General features: G+C 35.2%; 1 protein-coding gene across 2 annotated transcripts in view; it reads left to right on the plus strand.

Annotated features, from left to right (window-relative positions):
* Positions 1 to 21834, plus strand: part of LOC123682245 (protein henna) — a 35666-nt gene that overhangs the window by 1998 nt on the left and 11834 nt on the right. The window contains exons 1-2 of one of the 2 annotated variants that reach the window (XM_045620779.1): positions 11579 to 11781; positions 17010 to 17310. In XM_045620779.1, the coding sequence (XP_045476735.1) occupies positions 11755 to 11781; positions 17010 to 17310 (328 nt within the window). In that variant the 5' untranslated portion in view covers positions 11579 to 11754. Of the gene's footprint in view, positions 1 to 11578; positions 11782 to 17009; positions 17311 to 21834 lie in introns of those variants that run through there. The other variant, XM_045620778.1, reaches the window with a different exon arrangement.

The following is a 21834-nucleotide window of genomic DNA, read 5'->3' on the forward strand; positions in this document are numbered from 1 at the left end:
TTTAGGTGTTCGAACGTTGCTATATGTGGCATATTTCAAATGGCGCAAACAGTATTTAATTCTTTTTATTGTAGAAAGTTTTATTTTCTTCCAGTTGAGGAAATAAAACCTAGGGCGTGCCTTTCGGAATAAGCCAAATATTAACATTTGCTTGAGTTATCAATGAATTGTCTCATTTTGAATACCCGGTATAGTTCTTAATGACAATCAAAAAGTCAGTACTTACCTCCGTTTTTCAAGTACCTATTTACTTTCAAAATATCATTCAGATAAATTCATTCCTTTCGAAGTTATTACGTTTTTCAGAAAACTCTGCAATTTATGAAAAATCCAAATATCTCGAAAACGGAAGATTTAACTTTTAATGAAATGAAATTTCGAACAAACTTGGGTTCCTTTAATCCATGCAGTCTGAAAATTCAATGGGAAACAGGGTGTTCCATAAGATATATGTTAGGTTATTACACTTTTTTAGTTTTAGTTTATACTTTGTGTATTTCTAAACAATTTGAGAATGTAGCCTGATGATATTGAGTCAAAAAAATATTCGAAAATTTCAGCGTTCAACCGTGTCAATGGTGGAATATCATATATATAGATATATCATATGTCATATATACCTATATAAAATTCTATGGTCTCCAAAGCGCATTTGAGGAGTAATAATGACGAGCGCTTGAGAGCTCTTGATGCCAAGTCAGAGCTTTTTTCAAAATTTTTTTTTTATAGATATTGCTTTGGAGTTGTATAGAATAATTGAGATTATGTCAGCATGGATTGGATAACTGAAAATCTTTAATTTCTGAATTTTTTAAAAACCAAAAATCTTAATTTCAAAGTGAAAGATTTTGGCTATAAATTTAAAAGAATAAACTTCTGTAAGATAAGAATAGCTAAAATGAAGATTAATGAGAAGCTTCTTCTTTTCGAATATTTTTTTGAGATAATCAAGAAACGTCAATTTATAGGTTAGAAAGCATTTTTTTGAGTGACTTAAAGGAGGTGAATGAGAATAGAATAGCGGTGCTTCAAATTTTAAGATACGAAGTTTATCGATACTAGATGTTTACTCGAAGAGTACACTATTTCAAATTGTTAAGATTAATTCATTAAATTTCCCTTTTGTTGGGTCTAATTTTATATTGCATGCTAAATATAGTGCACTGCGTTTGAGTGACCTAATTGATATTTTTGATCAGAATGAAAAATATGCCTCTGTTTGTCCTTCAATGACAATTTTTATCAGGTTTAACCTACAAAAATGTGAACCTTTTTCTGATATGAATAAATCTATATTTATAGACAATTCTTCTGTGGATGATACAAATTGAAAAAATGTTGTGAAATTCATACAAACTTTGGTTCATTATTTTCAATGAATTGCCTAAGTTAGAAACATTTGATCGATAGTTAATTCATGTGCCAATTAAGCCCTTAGAGACCATACAATTTAATTTTTTCATGTGTATCATTATGTGGTGTGCAAGGGCACATCTTTGAAACGAACCCGATTTCGAATCAGAAAGTTTACCATGAGGTTAATGAACCATACCTACGTAGATTGCTTCGAGTTTCTTGAATTTGTATAATCAACTAGTTTGCATGATTAACTAATACTTAATTATTACATAATTTGAATTACTATTACACAATTCAATTTATATCTATAATTTTCGTTGATTAGTTTCCTTAAATACGATAAAGAACACTTGCCGGTTTTTCTGGAATAGATAATTAAATGTTTGATGAATTTTTTAATGATCTGACTATGATTTTCGAAATTCCTCTTCATTTGAGATAAATATGTATTATAAGTAAATAAATCGTGGTACTTGATAAAACAAAATGAGCAAAGATATCATTGCTTGAAAAAAAAAAAACGAGCGCTTCTATAATTATTGAAAAACACGTTAGTATCAGGCTAAAATCCAAACGGCATACCCTAAAATTCATGTTGTTATTTGGTAGTGAATGTAATAAGCGTCGATACTCAATAAAAAATAAAATACAGGTGTAACATTTGAAATAAGCTGGATATTCACGTTTGAAAAAGTCATTAATGAACTGTCTTATTTTGAACACCCAGTAGAGTTCTCAATGATTATCAAGGAGCCAGTACTTACCTCCGTTCTTCTAGTATTCACTTTCAAAATTAATTCAACTAAATTAATTTATTTCGGAGTCACTAGGCATTTCCAAAGACCCTACAATTAATAAGAAATCGGAATAACACAAAAGCAGTAAGTTTTAAGCACATGTAAGCATATTGAAACTTGGGTTCTCATTTATTCCACGTAATCTGAAAATTCAATAAAAACAGGGAGTTCTAAGAAAAAACATATGTTTGGTCATCCACACTTTTTTCTCACGCCTTGTGTATTTCCTGTTTATGTATGCGCTCAGGAGTGTCTCAAAATGAATCTCAAGGGGGCGCATATCTACATCACCACGGACAGCCAAACCACGCTGAGATCTCTGGAATCGTGTTGCCAGGGGTCTCTGCTGACTTGGGATTGCCGTAACACCATAAAGCAACTGGCCAGAGGAAATAAGGTGACTCTACTATGGGTACCAGGGCACTGTGGGGTTGAAGGAAATGAAAGAGCTGATGAACTTGCAAAAAGTGCATCAAGGTTAACACCTGCTGGACCTGAGCCTTTCTGTGGGATAGGAAAAGAACAATATAAAGCTGCGGTCCAGCTATGGGAGTTGAAAAACAGGATAATCCACTGGACTTACACTCCTAGACTTGTTCAGGCAAAGAAATTCGTGACGATTTCACCTACCTATGCCAAAAATCTCTTGAAGCTGTCACGAGCCGAGTTTCGGGTGATGGTGGGACTACTGACGGGTAATATCTTTTGTACCGTATGAGAAAGTCAGCAGACGAGATTTGCAGGCTCTGTGGATCAGAAGCAGAATTAGCCGAACACATGGTATGCAAGTGTCCGGAGCTGGCTGGCCTAAGAACCATTCACATGGGTAAGCCGGTCCTGGATATCAGAGAGGTAACGGCCAGGGCCCCTAAGGAGGTTGTCAGTTCTATTGTCATTGACGACCTCTTTAGGTTTCTATGAATGAGTAGGGTAGAGAAAAAAAGATCTTCATGGTCGCAGTTCCCGGAAGGCTTACTGAACCAAAAATACCCCAGTTCAAATAATAATAATAATGTGTATTTCCAAACAATTTGAGAATGTAGCTCTTAATGATACTGTGTCGAAAAACAATTCGAATATTTCAGAGTTCAACCGTAATAAAGCCTCACGTCAAAGGTGGAACACCCTGTATGAGATGTGATATATATCCTACTTCAGCCTATCATCGAAAGAGAGGCAACTCTTCTTCTTGAAATCGGCTTTCTCACTTCCCGCTTAGGGAAACATTCAGCCTGATGGATATTTGAAATAACAGGATGATTAAGCTTGGTCGTGGACGGTCCTCGTCGACCTCCTGGTCCTCGCCCTCGTGATCTTTTGGGTCTACTGGTCGACTAAATTTTTCCAATGTCCTTACTGTACCTAAAAAAACCTGCATTATACCAGGAAAATTGAAAAGTCCTCAGTCTACCACAGTTAATCACATTTTTTTTTGGCAAAATTCCATTTTATTATTCAACATAGTTGCCTTCGAAGGCGATAAAGCGATTATAGCGATCCTACTTTTCGGTACCATTTTTGTAGTACGATTTGTCTTTCGCTTCAAAATAGGCCTCAGTTTCGGAGATTACTTCATCATTGGTGCTGAATTCCCAGAATACTGCTGCCATAATCTTGCCAGTTGACTGTTGTGTTTTCCTCGCTTTGGATTCGGTTTATCGTGTGAACTCCACTCAGCTGACTGTCTATTGGACTCCGGAGTGAAATGATGGAGCCATGTTTCATCCAATGTCACAAATCGACGCAAACATTCAGGTTTATTGTACTTCAACAGCTTCAAACACTGCTCAGAATCATCAACACGTTTATACGATATTTTATAAGCACACGAAATTGTTTTTTCTCCATCTTTTTTCAAATAACAAAAGTAGCTACACTCACAACGCAATATCTCACAAACTAATGGTGGGACTGCTGTCAAATTTTGACACGTATTGTTTGAATGGTACAAACTAAAAATCATATGGATTTAATACTAGCACCGCCATCTGTGCATCAGACCTGGGACATTTCAATTGGCCTAATATTACATGCTAGTTAGATAGTCCTAGTTCCTTGATATTTTCCTTGAGAATTTCGGCTACTACTGGTTAAGATGATTTTTGAGATAGTTCTCGTTGAAAGCATTTACCACTGGCGTTTCATCTGAAACTCGAGATATGCATATTTCGAAATTTTTTCGACCTCTTTTTGACGGTTGTTGTTGTTATTTGGAATTCCTACGTCAATGAGTATTACTGGATTATTATGTTCATCGACTATTAATATATCTGGTCTGTTGTGAGGAAATGTTTTATCTGTGAGAACCGTACGACTCCAAGAGAGTTACCTCTGTAGTACGATTTACGGTCGGTACTTGTAGTATGGTGAAGTATGGCAATTTTTCAGAATGTATTAGGTGGTCCTAAAACGGTTGCCAATTTTTGGTGAAGTATCTTTCCCATCGCACGTTATCTCTAGTTATGTTCCTTGCCCGCAAACATATGACATCCGCCCGTAACATATTGGATTGTTTAATTCGTTGGACATCCATATCGGCATTAATAGTTAGTGGGAGTTGAATCTTTTATGATATGTTCCTGGTAGTTTCTCGTTGAGGTCATTAGATCTTGGATGGCTAGAAGAAAACCTTCTCTTCCTGGATAAATTGCACATGATGTGAGCCAATAGTTCACTTCGTTCAAATTTCTTTCATGTAGGGGCTTAATCGTCATTTTTCTTGTGGTCTCGTCATGTTCTTTATGCAGTTGTGAAGAAGTTGATTCAACTGCTTCATACAATGTTCGGTAGACCTCTGATGTACTTGCTTGGTTTTCGAAAATTTTATTTGTCTATAAACTACTGTCTTTAGAGGACAGTAGAAAATTTATTGACAAAAAGAATGAAACTAAGATAGTTTATCGTTGTTTTTGTTCCAAATATTCAATAGTAAAGAAGACTTTGTTGATAAATAACAATATTAACATCTAGGTGTTAGGTCTGGGGTTCTACTGAACCCCAGTATCTGGGATTGTTTCAAGGAGGTTACTTCCTCACTTTTACAAGTCTCTTGTACAATGTTTCATTTCTAAATATCTGGGTTTGTCCTGAAAAGTAAACAGGTCATCATCTGAATCGAACATGAGCAACTGTTCTGGCAGAAGTTAATGGTTTAAAGTGTATGTCTTTGGCTGAAGGATACATACATGGTGTCCCGTAAAGACCACGTCAAACCGAGGGAGAATGTAGATCGAAGGATAACCCACCTGCTATGACAAAATTCCCATTATAAAAGTCTTACCGTTTTCGAGATATATATTTTTTTTTGAAAATAATGAATTTTTGCCCCTTTCAATAGTTTTGCCCTTACGGTTGGTACAATTTTACATCTTTCTGGTTAATTTTTTCAGAAAAATATTGCTGAAGAATGATTTTAACGTTTACATTAAAAACATCCTCAAAAAATTTCAAAGGGGAGCTATGAGAAATATTTTTATTGGAAATTTTGGTAGTGGATTATTTTGTTCATGAAGTTTAGCCCATCGTAGTGGAAAAAAAATGTACCGAGCTACTGCTGCACATTACACCAATAAATTGTCTATTTTATAGTGATTTCAAAGAGGTATCACACAAGTCATTTGTTATTAAAAAAAAAAGATATGGCTGTTTTTATGCAAATGAGTACGTTTCTGACAAAATCAAGTTTGTCAATTCTGTTGAGAAATCTTCGATGTTGCATTACTTAGTGAACAATGGCAATTGTTCACGTGCGAAAATATTACTCGCATAATTATTCACCTCAACGAAATTCAATTTTGCCTGCAAATTTTGGAAAACATCATGCAGATCCAGATTTTTTTTAATAAGATCATTTGGAGCGACGAGTCTTCCTGTATCAAGGATGGGTACATGAATCTCCACAATTTGCATAGCTGGAATATCATAAATCCACACGGGGTGAGAGAAGATAGATCACAATATCGATTCAAGATCAATTTATGGACTGGAATATTTAATGGTGCAATTTTGGGCCCGATCGAACTGCCGCCATCACTGAACGCAAACAATTATTTGGGATTTTTAACCAACCAGCTGCCCATTTTATTGGAAGATGTGCCACTGGCGCTGCGACGTATAGTCTATGGTTTCAACATGATGGATGCCCGGCACAATACGGACTCGAAGTTACCGCACATTTGAATAGAACTTATCCCCACCGGTGGATTGGAACAGAAGGTGAAATTTTGTGGCCTCCTCGTTCACCTGACCTAAATCCTATGGACTTTTATTATCGGGGCTGCCTGAAAGACAAAGTATACGCAACACCAATACGTGATGAAGCCGAATTGAGAGAACGCATCCGCAATTCAGCTTCATCACGTATGGGTGTTGCGTATACTTTGTCTTTTAGGCAGTCACAATATTAAAAGTCCAGAGGATTAAGGTCTTCATGTACCCATCCTTGGTACAGGAAGACCCGTCGCTTCAAATGATCTTATTGAAAAAATCTGGATTTGCATCATGTTTTCCAAAATTTGCCGGCAAAATTGAATTTCGTTGAGGGGAATAATTATGCGAGTAATATTTTCGCACGTAAACAATTGCCATTGTTCACTAAGTAATGCAACATCGAAGATTTCTCAACAGAATTGACAAACTTGATATTGCCAGAAACGTACCCATTTGGATAAAAATAGCAATATCTTTTTTCTTTGAATAACAAATGACTTGTGTGATACCTCTTTGAAATCACTATAAAATAGACAATTTATTGGTTTAATGTGCAGCAGTAGCTCGGTACATTTTTTTTCCACTACGATGGGCTAAACTTCATGAACAAAATAATCCACTACCAAAATTTCCAATAAAAATATTTCTCATAGCCCCTCTTTAAAATTTTCGGAGGATGTTTTTAATGTAAACGTTAAAATCATTCTTCAGCAATATTTTACTGAAAAAATTAACCAGAAAGATGTAAAATTGTACCAACCGTAAGGGCAAAACTATTGAAAGGGGCAAAAATTCATTATTTAAAAAAAAAAAAAAATATCTCGGAAACGTTAAGACTTTTATAATGGGAATTTTGTCATAGCAGGTTGGTTATCCTTCGAGCTACATTCTCCTCCGGTTTGACGTGGTCTTTACGGGACACCATGTATGTATCCTTCAGCCAAAGACATACACTTTAAACCATTAACTTCTGCCAGAACAGTTGCTCATGTTCGATTCAGATGATGACCTGTTTCTACATTCTCCCTCGGTTTGACGTGGTCTTTACGGGACACCCTGTATAAATCAACGGTAGGTATATCTTCAAGAAATGAGGTTTCAAGAATGCTCGCCGCCATTTTCTGAGTCTGGTTTTTCTTTACAGGAAGTTGAATACGTGACAATGACACATGAATTCATTTTTGCAGAATACTTTCAGAATTGACTCAATTGACAATTTCCTATTAATTTGATTGAGTTCTTAATTTGTGATAATTTCGATAATAAAATTCATTAATATATTTTAAAATGAATACTCTGTTTGCATTATGCTCAAACATAAAATATTTAGATTATGCCCAAGTGCATAAGTACATAATGATGACATTTGCAACCGAGCAATAAAATCAAAATAACAAACTGGTCTTAGTTGATGAGATGTGTTACAACTTACCTACAACTAAGTAAAAATATGAAAAAAGCAATAGGTTTCTAAATAAAAGTAAATTACTGGATGCTTTTGATTTTATACTAGGCAGTGCCCTACAGTGTTGTATATTTTTTAATGTAACCTATTAAGTACCTATTGAATTGTTCATGAGCGATCTAATTGATCTATTCTCATTGAATGAATGATATCCTCATTGCGGTAATTACATAACCCACATCAAAACAATCTCTTGTTTGTTTACTTCCTGATAACTATTGCAGTAATTTCAGAAGGTATTCTTGAACCTGCCTCAAAGGTCAATGTCAATATGATTTAGAATGTGTATATTCTATATGTTACAGCTAAGATTTAATGACACAGTCTAATACATATCATGAATCGATAAAGAAAAATACTATTTATTTGTCATATGATAAAAAAAAATAGTTTTTTTCATTAACTAGTGGAGTTTATCACTCCATAGCAATTGGAACAATCTTCCTTCCACGAATATGAAATTTAGCAAATAAATTCTAAAAAAGCGTTGACTTGGCCTTAAAAATTATTGAGCGCTCGTTCATTTATACACTGATTGCACTATTTGAGTTCGAAAAAAGGTTTACCTAAATATATATGAGAAATTATTCACCATTACGTCTTTGTTATCAGTTAGTTTATATAGTTGACGGGCTTTGTCAATACAATCCTCCTGAAATTTGGCATGAAATTTCAAGTGATTATTTTACATAAATATACATATTTTAATCTAGTTCAATATATTAGGTTATGTTTTTCTATATTCTGTTTAATTTTCTTCGTTTCTTGTGACGGGATCAAAATTTTCCATCGCTATTATTTGAACTTTCAATGGTTCTGACGACGCTATCAACACAAAATTTTGCCAGAAACTTGAGATTGTGATTTTATATAAACGCATAATTTAATTCTCTGAATTTTCTGTAGTTTTGAGGATTTTATTATCTTGGTTTCTGTATGAAGCTCTAAATTGTTATTTTTTTTTTCTACTTCCAAATCTCAACTAGTCGATTGAATATTATAAATCGATAAATTCTTTTTTTTTATCTGCATATGTTGACGCGATCGACATAAAATTCTGCATGAAGCTTGAAATTGTTTCTTCACATCTGAATCCAATATTAAATTTTGATCCCATAGTTAATTAATAAATGGTGAAGTCATCATGAGATTATAGTTTGAATAAAAGAATTGTGAAAGGGAATTGGATAGCCAGATGATATTGAGCAGATCATTTCAATTTCCGGTAAAATAGATTTTCTCCTTGAGTTTTTATTGTTACCTACAATTATTGCACGAGGTAATGAACATAAGTCTGAATAGGGTTTGCATTTCATTATTTCTATAAATATATTTTTTTGCTTCCGAGTCTTATTTTTGGATTAAAAAAAAATCTTTGGTCTCCAATTTCATAATTTACGCTAGCAAAATGCATTTCAGATTATTCTGAATAACTTAAATTTCGTGTGTGAATCCGTAAACACTTAACTTCTTCAATTTTTATCTGACTTATTGGAATTTGGTGTTGGTATCCTGTTTGTTCAATATGGCGACCGATTTAACAGCTGTCAAATGATTTATTCTCAGTTTGGTTTGGCAATTCATCATGAACAGACTCACGCCTGAACAACGCTTGCAAATAGTGCAATTTCATTTCGAAAATAATGGTTCTGTGCGGAATACGTATCGCGCATTACGTCCATTTTATTTTGTTTAGCGATGAAGTGCACTTCTGGTTGAATGGCTATGTCAACAAACAAAACTGCCGCATTGGGAGTGAAGCTAATCCTCAAGTGTATGTCGAAACACTGTTACATCCAGAAAAGTTGACTGTTTGGTGCGCTTTATGGGCTGGTGGAATCATTGGTCCGTACTTATTCAAAAACGATGATGGCCAGAACATTACAGTCAATGGTGATCGGTATAGAGCTATGATTACTAACTTTTTCATTCCTGAATTGAAGAACCATGATGTCCAGGAGCTGTGGTTCCAACAAGACGGCGCAATATGTCACACAGCTTGTGCAACAATCTATTTATTGAAAGGCACGTTTGGTGACCGTTTGATTTCATGTTTTGGACCTGTGAATTGGCCTCCAAGATCTTGTGATTTAACACCGCTAGACTACTTTCTGTGGGGCTATGTAAAGTCATTGGTCTATGCGGATAAGCCACAAACCCTTGACCATTTGGAAGACAACATTCGCCGTGTAATTGCCGATATACGGCCACAAATGTTGTAAAAAGTCATCGAAAATTGGACGTCCAGATTGGACTACATCCGAGCCAGCCGTGGCGGTCATATGCCAGAAATCATATTTAAAATGTAATGCCACAAGATTATCTTGCGGATAAATAAAATTCATGTCAATCGAATAATCCATCGTTGTTTTATTGCAATGTAAAGTTCTATAGCTCTAAAAAAAACACCCTTTACATCAAGCATGCATTCGTTCATGGTACTTCGAGCTAGAAGATCATTCTGGGAAAACAAGCAATCAAACAATTGTTCATATATTCAAATTTTATAGTCACAGTTCGCAAAACTAGAGCACTTTTATTGTTATGTGCTTATTGTTTATGTGTTATTATTTGAACAGTTGATAACAATTGGTAACAGAAGTCTTGTGATTTAACACCTTTTTCGTCAAAGATATCTTCTATGCCAATGCTCCATAATCGAATCATATCCGGGACTGCCATTTGGATGATATCGTTTTCTAGCATTAATGACATTTTTCCCCATTACAATGAAATAAACATTCATTGATTTCTCTTAGAATATACTCGTTTTTTAATATCAAAATGAAACCTCTCACTTTTATTCTTTAAATGACATTGTACAAATATTTACTTTCCATATAAAGTGTGTAACTGCAAAAGTAATACTTATTGAAACAAAAACAGTTTGGGAAAATACTCGATTTTGGTGTAGAAATGGAATTTTCTCTATTTCTGTATCGTAATGAGATCATTACAGTTCTAAAAACAGTGCTGTAATGAACTCATTACACCATCGTTTTCAGTTATATTTTTCGTTTTGTGGTTGTCTATACCGACTTCCAATCCTATCAAATTTCAACAAACGCCAATAATTGTCAATATAATATAATTTGGATATAGGGAAATGATTTCCAACATTATTCGCAATTTCTCTTAATTCTGGTGGTGTTAAATCGATTTCGTCAGAAATAATTCACGAATTGAATGCGTAATTGTAAATTATTTTAAAATTCGAAACGTACGATTCATATTCAAATTCCGTAATCTGTCAATTTTGGCAACAGTCACACCAACTGCCATGATACAATACAAAAGTCACTAGGTTAAATGATCTGAATTTTTCATTTAATTTCGACAATATTTCATAAAGCTTGACTGAAATAGAAAAATATCGTCTAATACTCGTTGCAGAAGGCAATTTCAACCCTCATTTCGTATTCGTGTTGGAATAGGAGCCCATTCTGCAACTTGTTTTAGAATATACTATTACTTGGGAAATTTTTTTCGAGAGTAAGACTATTCACGCCAATGTCCTATAATCAAAACTATAATCCTTAGGAATATTTCCATTTTTGAATGACTCATCTACCAATCTTCAATTCTCTATATTTCCAGGTAGAAGTATGGTGATGAAATTGCATCCAAAATTGCAAAAGCCGTTTGGGTTTTACCTTCGCAAATATAAGTGACGTTCACGATCGAGTTCTGCAAACAACGTAATTTATAATAATAAGGAAATTGAAAACTAGTACGGAATAACCGCAGGCTGGTTTGAAGAACAAAAAAACTGACTTCGTCGAACAAGGAGTAAAAATTACCTTCCAAATGAAATTAATTCCTAATTCATTTACCAGTTGTTCATGCAGAAAATCAGCTGCACTTCTTAGTGATTTAGTGTTGTTATAAATCTATTGTGTTTATTATTCATTCGATACGTTCGAGATGGGTGGTAGTGGAGTGATCAGAAATGTGAGTTCTTAGTTAATGTCGTAATTTTTTTTTCGCAGCTTGTCTACAAGATCTGAGTTGGTTAATTTTTTTCAATCGTTAACTTTTGAAAACGTTGAAAATATCGAATCGAATTTGAGGAATGTGTCTAATTTAAAAATTTAACGGAATGTCAGTTGCTTTTCAATTTTTTTTTTCTCGGTCTAATTATTATTTTGAAATATGAACGAGAAATAAAATGCATAATGTGTACCGAGCTTTCTGGGCGTGATAGCACATTGAAAAATAAGTATAGTTTGATGAATAAACTCATGACCCAAAATGCATATTCCAAAGTTGATAAAATTAAAAAAAAACTCCGCATAACTTATAAACTATGAATACCACCTGATTCAAATTTCTTGCATAAATGTATGCTGTTGAAAAACATTTTTTTATTGCACTTCTACATTTCTGATATTATTATGAAGGGGGTATTTAGAGGGTGAGCCATGATATACTCACTGAGTCCTAGTTGCTTGATATTTCTCTTGAAATTTTTGGGCACTCCTCCAGTTGTTGAGATAATAATTGGAATAGTTCTCCTTGATATCATTCCGCGTTCATGGCACTTTATCTGAAACTCGACGTCTCTATATTTTGAAATTTTTTCGACTTCCTTTTGACGCATGTTGTTGTTATTTGGTATTGCTACGTCGATGAGTATTGCTCTCTTTTGATGTTCATCAACTAGAAATATATCTGGTCTGTTGTGAGGGACTGTTTAATCAGTCAGAACTGTACGATGCCAGTACACTTTATAGCGTTCGTTTTCTAGGTAGTCTCCAGTCGGTACTTGTTGTATGGCAGTTTTTTCTAAATGAATTAGTTCTAATATGGTTGCCAATTCTTGGTAGTGTATCTTCCCTACTGCATCGTGTCTCTCTTTATATTCATTTCCTGCAAAACATATGACATCCACCAGTGATATGTTCGATTGTCTCATTCGTTGGACATCCAAGTAAGAAAGTAAGAAAGTAAGAAAAAACATGGCAAATTTCCCTCACAGATGAAAAATGATAATGTTGAGGTTTCCTCATCTGAGGACATAGCCAATCTGTTTGCTCAGTTTTTCAGCGGTGCTTTCGAGTCGTCTACGAGCAACCACGATAATATTAATGAAGTACAGAATCTTTATAACAGTATGTACTTGTCTGAAATCACTTTGAATGAGATAACAGTAGAAAAGGCTTTAAATGCTCTAAATCCTGATAAGGGTCCCGGCCCAGATGATATTCCACCACTTTTTCTGATCAAATGTAGAATAAACATATTGAAACCGCTCACTATAATTTTCAACACATCTTTACATTCGGGGATTTTTCCCCATAGATGGAAACTCTCGAAGATAGTCCCTGTTCACAAAGGTGGCGCAAAAAATATCATCAAGAACTATCGCCCCATATCCATACTCTCGGCTATTCCTAAACTCTTCGAGTCATTGGTATACGATTTCGTTTCTAATCATGTAAAACACATAATAATAGAAAATCAGCATGGGTTTGTCAGGGGTCGAAATCTGGAAACAAATTTATTGAATTTCCTAGAAAATCTTAATGAAGGCTTTGAAAGCCATTCTCAGGTTGATAGTGTTTATGCAGATTTTAAAAAGGCTTTTGACAAAATAAATCATGCTGTTTTATTGCGAAGACTTGCGGAGGTGGGTATATGTGGGAGCTTGTTGAGGTGGATACAGTCATATATTCTACATAGATCCCAATTTGTATGCGTGAATGGACAGTATTCGGGCATTTTTCATAATGGATCGGGTGTTCCTCAGGGATCTCATCTGGGGCCCTTGTTCTTTATTATTTATTTAAACAATATATCCTGCTGCTTTCATTATGCTAAGTTCTTGGTGTACGCTGATGATCTCAAAATATTTTTGAGGATAAGTAGTTTCGAAGACTGTATGAAACTTCAGGAGGATTTGGACAGGTTTTATGAGTAAATTTCCTCTTTCTGAATTTTGACAAGTGCCTCAAAATATCTTTCACTAGGAATGTCAACACATTTGCATTTGATTATACTATCAATCAGGTGATTATAAAGCAGGAAGATGCTGTGAGAGACCTGGGGGTGTTTCTGGACTCGAAGTTGACATTTGACGTGCATATTAACGGAGTTATTGAGTCATCGAATAAGATGCTCGGGTTTGTTCTCAGGCATGGAAAATTGTTCAAGAAAAATGAAACATTGTTGACTCTTTACTATTCATTTGTATTCAGTAGGCTTAATTTTGCAACATCAATATGGAATCCACAGTATAGATGTTATATTAGTAGATTAGAAAGTGTACAACATAAATTCTTGAGGTTCTTGTCTTTCAGAAGTAAAATTCAGATTATTGATCATGACTACACCGAAATTCAACGAAGTTTTAAAATATTAAGCTTGGAGAATCGTAGAAGACTAAATGATATGTGTCTGCTTTTCAAATTAGTAAATAATATACTTAATGTCCCAGAAATTCTCGAATCTATCGATTTTAGAGTACCGGAGAGAAGACTAAGATCCCGTGATTTATTCGCGGTTCCATTCCGTAGAGTTAATGTAACCCAAAATTCGCCACTGTGTAGAATGCTGTCAACATTTAATTCTTTTTCATGTGATGTTGATATTTTCAATGTTCAACTCCATGAATTGAAGAGAATTTTAAAATTAAAGTTGCCCTTTGTATTTTCAGTATGCTGATCATTTTCAGATAATGTTATGTTTAATTTTTAGTTTATAGTTCATAGCATAGCTTGAATTTTGTTTTCATTATTTCAATATCTTGTATGATATATTAATTGTCAAACTGTGAATGCTGTATTGGGGTTTACCTGTTTGTATTCCTATTTGTCTTAAATAAATAAAAAAAAAAAAATAAATCCAGTAATATTCGATCCTTTATGATATGCCTGCAGTAATTCCTCGTGGAGATCACTTGATCTTGGATGGCTAGAAGAAAATCTTCCGTTTTTGAGTAAATCACTCTAGATGTGAGCCAATAGCTCGACGCTTCAATGTCAACATGATCTTGATACACTTCGTTGAAATGTCGTCCATGTAGGGGCTTTCATCAACTATTTCCCGACTTTTGCCTATACGCGTAGGATTTCTCCTCGCCGTCGGCTTCTCACTCCTCGCTAAAAGGAACATTCACTCAATCCCAGATACTTAAAATATCAGAAGGGTAGAGCTAGGTCATGTCTGGTCCTTGTGGTCCGTGGACCGTCCTTGCAGTACCTAAAAGAACAGCTTTTTGCATTATATTACATAATATATACTCACTAAGTCCTAGTTGCTTGATATTTCTCTTGAGATTTTTGGGCACTATTCCTGGTGTTGAGATGATAATTGGAATAGTTTTCGTTGATATCATTCCTCACTGGCGCTTTATCTGAAATTCGAGGTCCTATTTTTTGAAATTTTTTCGACCTCTTTTTGACGCATGTTGTTGTTATTAGGTATTGCTACGTCGATGAGTATTGCTGCCTGTTGATGTTTATCAACAAGGACAACAAGCAGTATATCTGGCCTGTTGTGAGGGACTGTACGATCCCAGTACAGTTTATAGCGTTCGTTTTCCAGGATGGTTTCCGGTCGGTACTTGTAGTATGACACTTTTTCAGAATGAATTAGTGTTAATTTGGTTGCCATTTCTTGGTGTAGTATCATTCCTACTGCATCGTGTCTCTTTATATTCATTTCCTGCAAACATTTGATATCCTCCCGTGATATGTTGAATTGTCTCATTCGTTGGACACCCATAACGGCATCGATCGTCAGTAATAGTTCGATCCTTCATGATACGCTTGCAGTAATTTCTTCTTGAGATCACTTGATCTTGGATGGCTAAAAGAAATCCTTCCGTTTCTGGATACATCGCACCTGATGTGAGCGCTTCAATGTCGACATGATCCTGGTTTACCTCGTTGAAATGTCGTCCATGTAGAGGCTTTTCTCTCCATCTTTGCAGTTTTTCTTGGATTGTCTGGTGGTTGAATGACAATTGCTCCTTGTGCAGTTGTAAAGGTGTTGATTCGTCTGCTTCACACAGTACTTTGTAGATCTCTGACGTGCCTGATTTGTCTTTGAAGTATGTTCGTAGGCATTCAATTTGATCATGGGCAAGTTCTATGATGTCTAGCAGACCTCTGCCTCTTTTATTCTTCGGCAGTGTCGTCCTCTCAATGCTACTTTTCGGATGGTGCTTGTGTGCTTTTGTAATCAAGGTTCTCATTTTGCGTTGCAGTTTTTCTATATCTGTTTTGATCCATGGAATTATATCGAAAGAGTATTTTAGAATTGAACATGCATATGTATTGATAGCTCTCATCATGTTCTTGCTGTTGAGGTTTGTTTTTAAAATTTTGTTGATTCTCCTAATGAACTCAGTTGTTAAGTCTTCCTTCATTTTTTGATGGTTTATTCGTCGGTTTTGTTTCATTCCTAGGTATTTATAAAGATCGTCCGATTTTATTGCTTCTATCTTCTGTCCATTGGAAAGATGATCAACTATTATTATTATCATCATTATTTACTGAATCGGGTTCTTTGCGGCTCTGATAGCCTACCGGGAACAGCAACTAAATTGATTATTTGTTCTTAACCCCTTCCTATTCATACAAACCCTGGGAGGCCGTCGCTTCTGTTAACGAAACCGACGACATCATTAGGAGCATTGGCTATTACTTTGTGAATATCCAGAACAGCTTTTCTCATGTCAGTGGTTCGTAGGCCCGGACATTTGCACTTTATGTATTCGGTTGTTTCTACCTCTTTTCAACAGAGCACCCACAGTGCCCTGTCAGCAGTCCCGTCATTATCCAAAGCTCAGCTAGTGGTAGCTTCAGGAGCTTTCTGGCATAGGTCGGTGAAAGCATAAAAAATTTCATTTCCCGAGCAAGACCCGCAGTGTTTCATCAGAGGGTTTTTCTATTGTCCTACTCTCATTGTTTGACCATTGCCATATATTGGTCCTCGTCCTAACTCATCTTGAAAATTCAATTCTCCATAGCACATTCAGCCAGAGAGTTATCGTAAACACGGTATCTAGCCAGATATATGGATATAATTGATTTTGTCTCCTAATTCTTCATAAATGAGTCGCACTTAATCATTTAAGTAGTAAGATATTATAAAATTACAGACTTTTACGCGAATTGAAACTGTACATACCATGAAGTTGAACTACATCTCTAATTTCATTGTATTTTTTTCAGCCTAAGCTCATGCCCGGAGGCAACTACATCCAAACAGGCAGAGATTCAGCAAAAAGTACTTGTCTCATTTTTGCACCTCACGACGACGAATGTGGAATCCTGGCCAAGTATTTGAAAATTTTCATGAAGAACGATGTTAACCTGTTGCACATTGAATCGAGGCCATCTTCCAGGATGCCTGGACGATATGAATTCATGGTGGAATGTGCCCCAAGTGGAGATATCGCATCTGCAATCATGGACATCAAAGACATGAGCGACTATCTTAATATAATTTCTAGAGACTACAGGGATAACAAAGGTAAGAGTAATGTGAAATATCGATAATACTACTACCTCACTCAATAAGTCCTCGGCCTGGCCCGCAGATGGCACCAAGGGTGCCATACCATTTTTTGTCGTTAGTACCAAGCTTCAAAGGAACGTTTCAAAATTTGGAAACATAGAGCTAAAATTAAATCGAGATAGTGAACGCTATATTTGTTATTGTCAATGGATAACAAGACGTTTCGTGTGTATGATAAAACACTGTTTTTTCGATGAGAAAAAATCTCTGGAATCAAAATAGTGGCTTGATAAGTGTTATTCAAACTCTGCTCTATCGACAACAACGGCTTAAAGGTAATATTGTAACTGTTAGATGTAGAACATCCATATATAAATTGGACTGTAAGGTACTGGATTCTGTGTTTCGAAGGACTATAAGATTTTCCACAATTTCTATTGAAGTCAGTGGCGTAACTAGAGTTGACTCATGGGGAGGGTTATGGGTAGTGCCAGGTTTTAGCGAGTGACCTGAACTGAAGTGAAAAGCGGGGGGGGGGGCGGAGTGTAGATATCGTTTCCTTTCGAAGATTTGTGTGAAAAACTTATTTCATCATACCGGCACAATATATATTATACTATTGAATGCTACACTTAATAAACAATGAAATACGTGTAAGAATTAAAAAAAGATTGAAAATATTCAATAATATCAATGTATAAGTGAAAATTGCTATCACGCTCCGCCAATCATTCAAGAAAGTCTAAATTCAAGACGGCGAGGTGTTTTTGCCAGCTCGTCCAACACTTCAGCAGCATTGATATCTAGCTCTCTGTGAGTATTGAGCATAGCAAGCCCGTTCAACCTTTGCTGGCCAGTTCTAAGAGATGAGAAGGACCTTTCACTGGTTGATGTCGATACAGGAAGAGTGGTAAGAATTTTCAGGAGGGTGTTGATAGTGGGGAAAACATCCTGATGGCAGGCAGTGTAATAATTGATTGACTTTCTTGAGCTAATTTTCTAATCTTTCACACTCTCGTACCATATATGGAGTTCCTCAATGGCAGCGATGTCACCAATTTGAATATCTTCCTGATAGAAATTCAGGAGCTTTTTAAAACTTTCTTCCTGTGTTCTGGTGACTTCAGCATTACTGGTAGAGGTCGGTATAAGATACTCAAAACTTTTCAGTACGTCTTGATGTTTCAGAAAGCGACTATTTAATTCACTTAAAAAGTGATCTAAAAATGGCAAAAATAGGGATATCTTAAAGTATGATTGAGGATTGTCGATTTCAATGTTGCACCTAAGAGTTTGCGTCGAGTTCTTCTTGGGGCTTTTATTGAGGTACTGAGTAATTCAGCCATAGTCTCTGATGATATGGATGCAAATTCTTTTTCAGCATTGGTTCTGATTTTTTCTATCGACCCAGAGGCGCCGAGTATTGAGGGGCACTTACGGTGCCCCGATTCCCTCAAATTATAGTATTATTCGCTCTTGGTTAGGCGCGGTTCTGGGCGAGAATTATTTTATTCTACTTGTAAAAGTAAGAAATAATACTGAAAAGAGAGGGAATTTTGGTATCTTGCTTAAATAGCTGATGAATGAGAAAATTGCTTACACTTCAAATAAGCATTTTTTCATGTAGTACTATTTAAAAATATTTTTCTTCTCACAATGATACTTCTGTTATTCCACAATAACAAATTTGAAAAAGCAAAATCATCCAAGGTATTTTTTTATTGTTCTGCCAAAAAAATTTTTTCCTTCTGATCAATGGGGGGGTTACGTCCCCAGTAACCCCCCTCCCCCCTCGTTACGCCCATGATTGAAGTTGAACACAATTTACACTTTATAAAATCCACATAACTAGTTAATGAAAACTATGAATCAGGCACTGTCCAACAATTCACCGACTTGGGTATTTACGATGATTTTGGTGGCTAAGACCGATGACCGACTGTATGGGCCTTTACTAACCAAGTAGCGCCAAGGCCAATATTTTACTAACTTGAAATGGGAAAGGTGAACACTGTGTCTCAAGCTACGAGAACAACAAAGAACTATAATGTTATAATATATACTGTTGAATGAATTACCCCCCTTGGTCCTCCCCCACTTCTTGGTCGAACTATAGAAAAGAATTAAGAACATAGATGTGCCACAGATTTCGCGTACACGTGCTCTAGGCATTATAACAACATCTAAACATCGATTTTGGATCTCCTCGAACAGCTGGTTTGCAAAAAACGACTACAATACTTAAGTAACAAAAATTGTTACATGAGAAAACCTTCACGATTTCTTTCTTCAAATTCAATCATTTACTCCTTACTATAATATCTGTTTTACCAAAAAAAAATAAATGAATAATAGATAAATTTAAACAGCTCCTTCTCGATATTGCAGTTTCTTTGTCAGTTAGTACCTATATTATTCAACTATTCCACTATATTCAATACTTTTATGATGTACAAACTCAATTTTCTCAATATAATGATTTTTAGCTTGAGAATTCATTACTAGGTCTGCAAATTTCATAATCTCTGATAACATTCTGATTTTTGCAATGAAGGAGTTCTTTATCCTAAAACGAATGCTCAAATTCGAATATAAACATGAATGAATTTCAAGTTTCTCGGACGATTCTAAATGTTTATTCCCGACAAAAAAAGGTTGATTTCATCAGTTGATTCTTGTTTCTTGTCCTTGACCCTTTCCGAATAGAAAGCATTTCGAAATACTCATGTAAATTATTCGCTAAATATTTTGGCGAAAATATTATTGTGAAATTGTATTGTTAGTTCAATTACACGTGAATGAAATAATCACTGAATGGGATTTTCCAAATTTTTTTCTGATTGAATTTTCGAAAAAGTTGCATAATGATATAGTTATTGTCTGACGAAATTCTGAGATAATTTGATGAAAGCATCAATTATTTAATGCAATTTTGTTTAGTTCTTTCGAAATGGTAATGCTTCTGTGTGAAACTGTAATTATCATATAAATCAAAAATCAAGTTATTATACCGTTTTGATCCCTCTAGCTCAAGATTATGATCCATACATTTTTAATGCAAAAAATGAAGCAATCAAATTTTGAAGAGCTCATATTTATTGGAAGAGAATTGTTATGATTGTACTGAATACATAACATGTGCACAGCTGTTTTGGTATTGAGGTTTTTTTGAGCTGATCCTTTATCAATTTGATGTCCTGAATTCAAATAACATATTCATTTTTACCTAGGAGATCAAATTTTTGAGAAATACAATTTTAGAGAAATATAAGTTACATTATTTTAACTCAAATCCGTAAGTGTGGTAAATAAAAGTAGATACAAAATTTTTATTTCGTTATACAAAACACAATATTGTGTCATACTTCAAACAAAAAAAAACTTCGAAGAAATCAAATAGTCACTCGACACTTCGAAAGCTTCTTTTCCGCGACATTCTTGAATGGTTTTTCAAACAGTACCTTTTTAAAGTCCAGAAGTAATCTGCCATCATGTGCATGTCCCATCTTCCTTGGTAGCGGTCCTCCATTAACTTTAATATCTTGGTGAAATCTTTGATCTTGTTCCTCACTTATGTGTCCTAATTTTTCTGGAAAACGGTCTAAGTGGCTATGTAAATAGTGTATTTTAATACTTATATGGCACCCTAAGGATTTGAAACTATTTACCGTCTTGTTGATCATTTTAACATAGTTTTTAGCTTTATGTTTGCCTAGAAAATTTTCTACAACTGCAACAAATGATGTCCAAGCTTCTCGTTAAACTTAATTCATTGAATTTATGAAGGCAGGATCCTTAATTAATTGTCTTATTTGTGGGCCGTTAAATATCCCTGCTTTGAGTTTTTCTGTGCTCAACTGATGCATTTTTACCCCTATATATGCAAATATGACCCAATCTCAGGCCTCAGTTTCGGCGATTACTTCTTCATTGGAGCTAAATTTCTTTCCAGCGATAATTCTTTTGAGGTCTGAGAACAGAAAAAAGTCGCTGGGGACCAGATCTGGCGAATACGGTGGATATAGAAGCAATTCGAAGCCCAATTCATCTAATTTTGATTTGTATCACGGCGCATTGTCTTGATGAAACAGCACCTTTTTTTTTCTTCAAATGGGGCCGTTTTTTAACGATTTCATACTTTAAACGATCCAATAACGCTATACAATAATCGCTGTTGGTGGTCTGGCCCTTTTGGAGGTAATCAATGAATATTATACCTTGCGCATTCCAGAATACTGATGCCATAACCTTGCCAGCTGGCTGTTGTGTTTTTCCCCGCTTTGGTTTTGATTCATCGTGTGCAGTTCACTCAGCTGACTGTCGATTGGACTCTGGAGTGAAATGATGGAACCATGTTTCATCTTTTGTCACATATCGACGCAAAAATTCAGGTTTATGGCACTTAAACAGCTTTAAAAACTGCGCAGAATCATTAACACGTTGTTGCCTTTGATCGATTGTGAGCTCGCGCGGCACCCATTTTGCACACAGCTTTCTCATGTATAAATATTCGTGAATGATATGATGTACACGTTCAGA

This window comes from Harmonia axyridis, chromosome 6 (genome assembly GCF_914767665.1).
Source record: "Harmonia axyridis chromosome 6, icHarAxyr1.1, whole genome shotgun sequence".
NCBI lineage: Eukaryota > Metazoa > Arthropoda > Insecta > Coleoptera > Coccinellidae > Harmonia > Harmonia axyridis.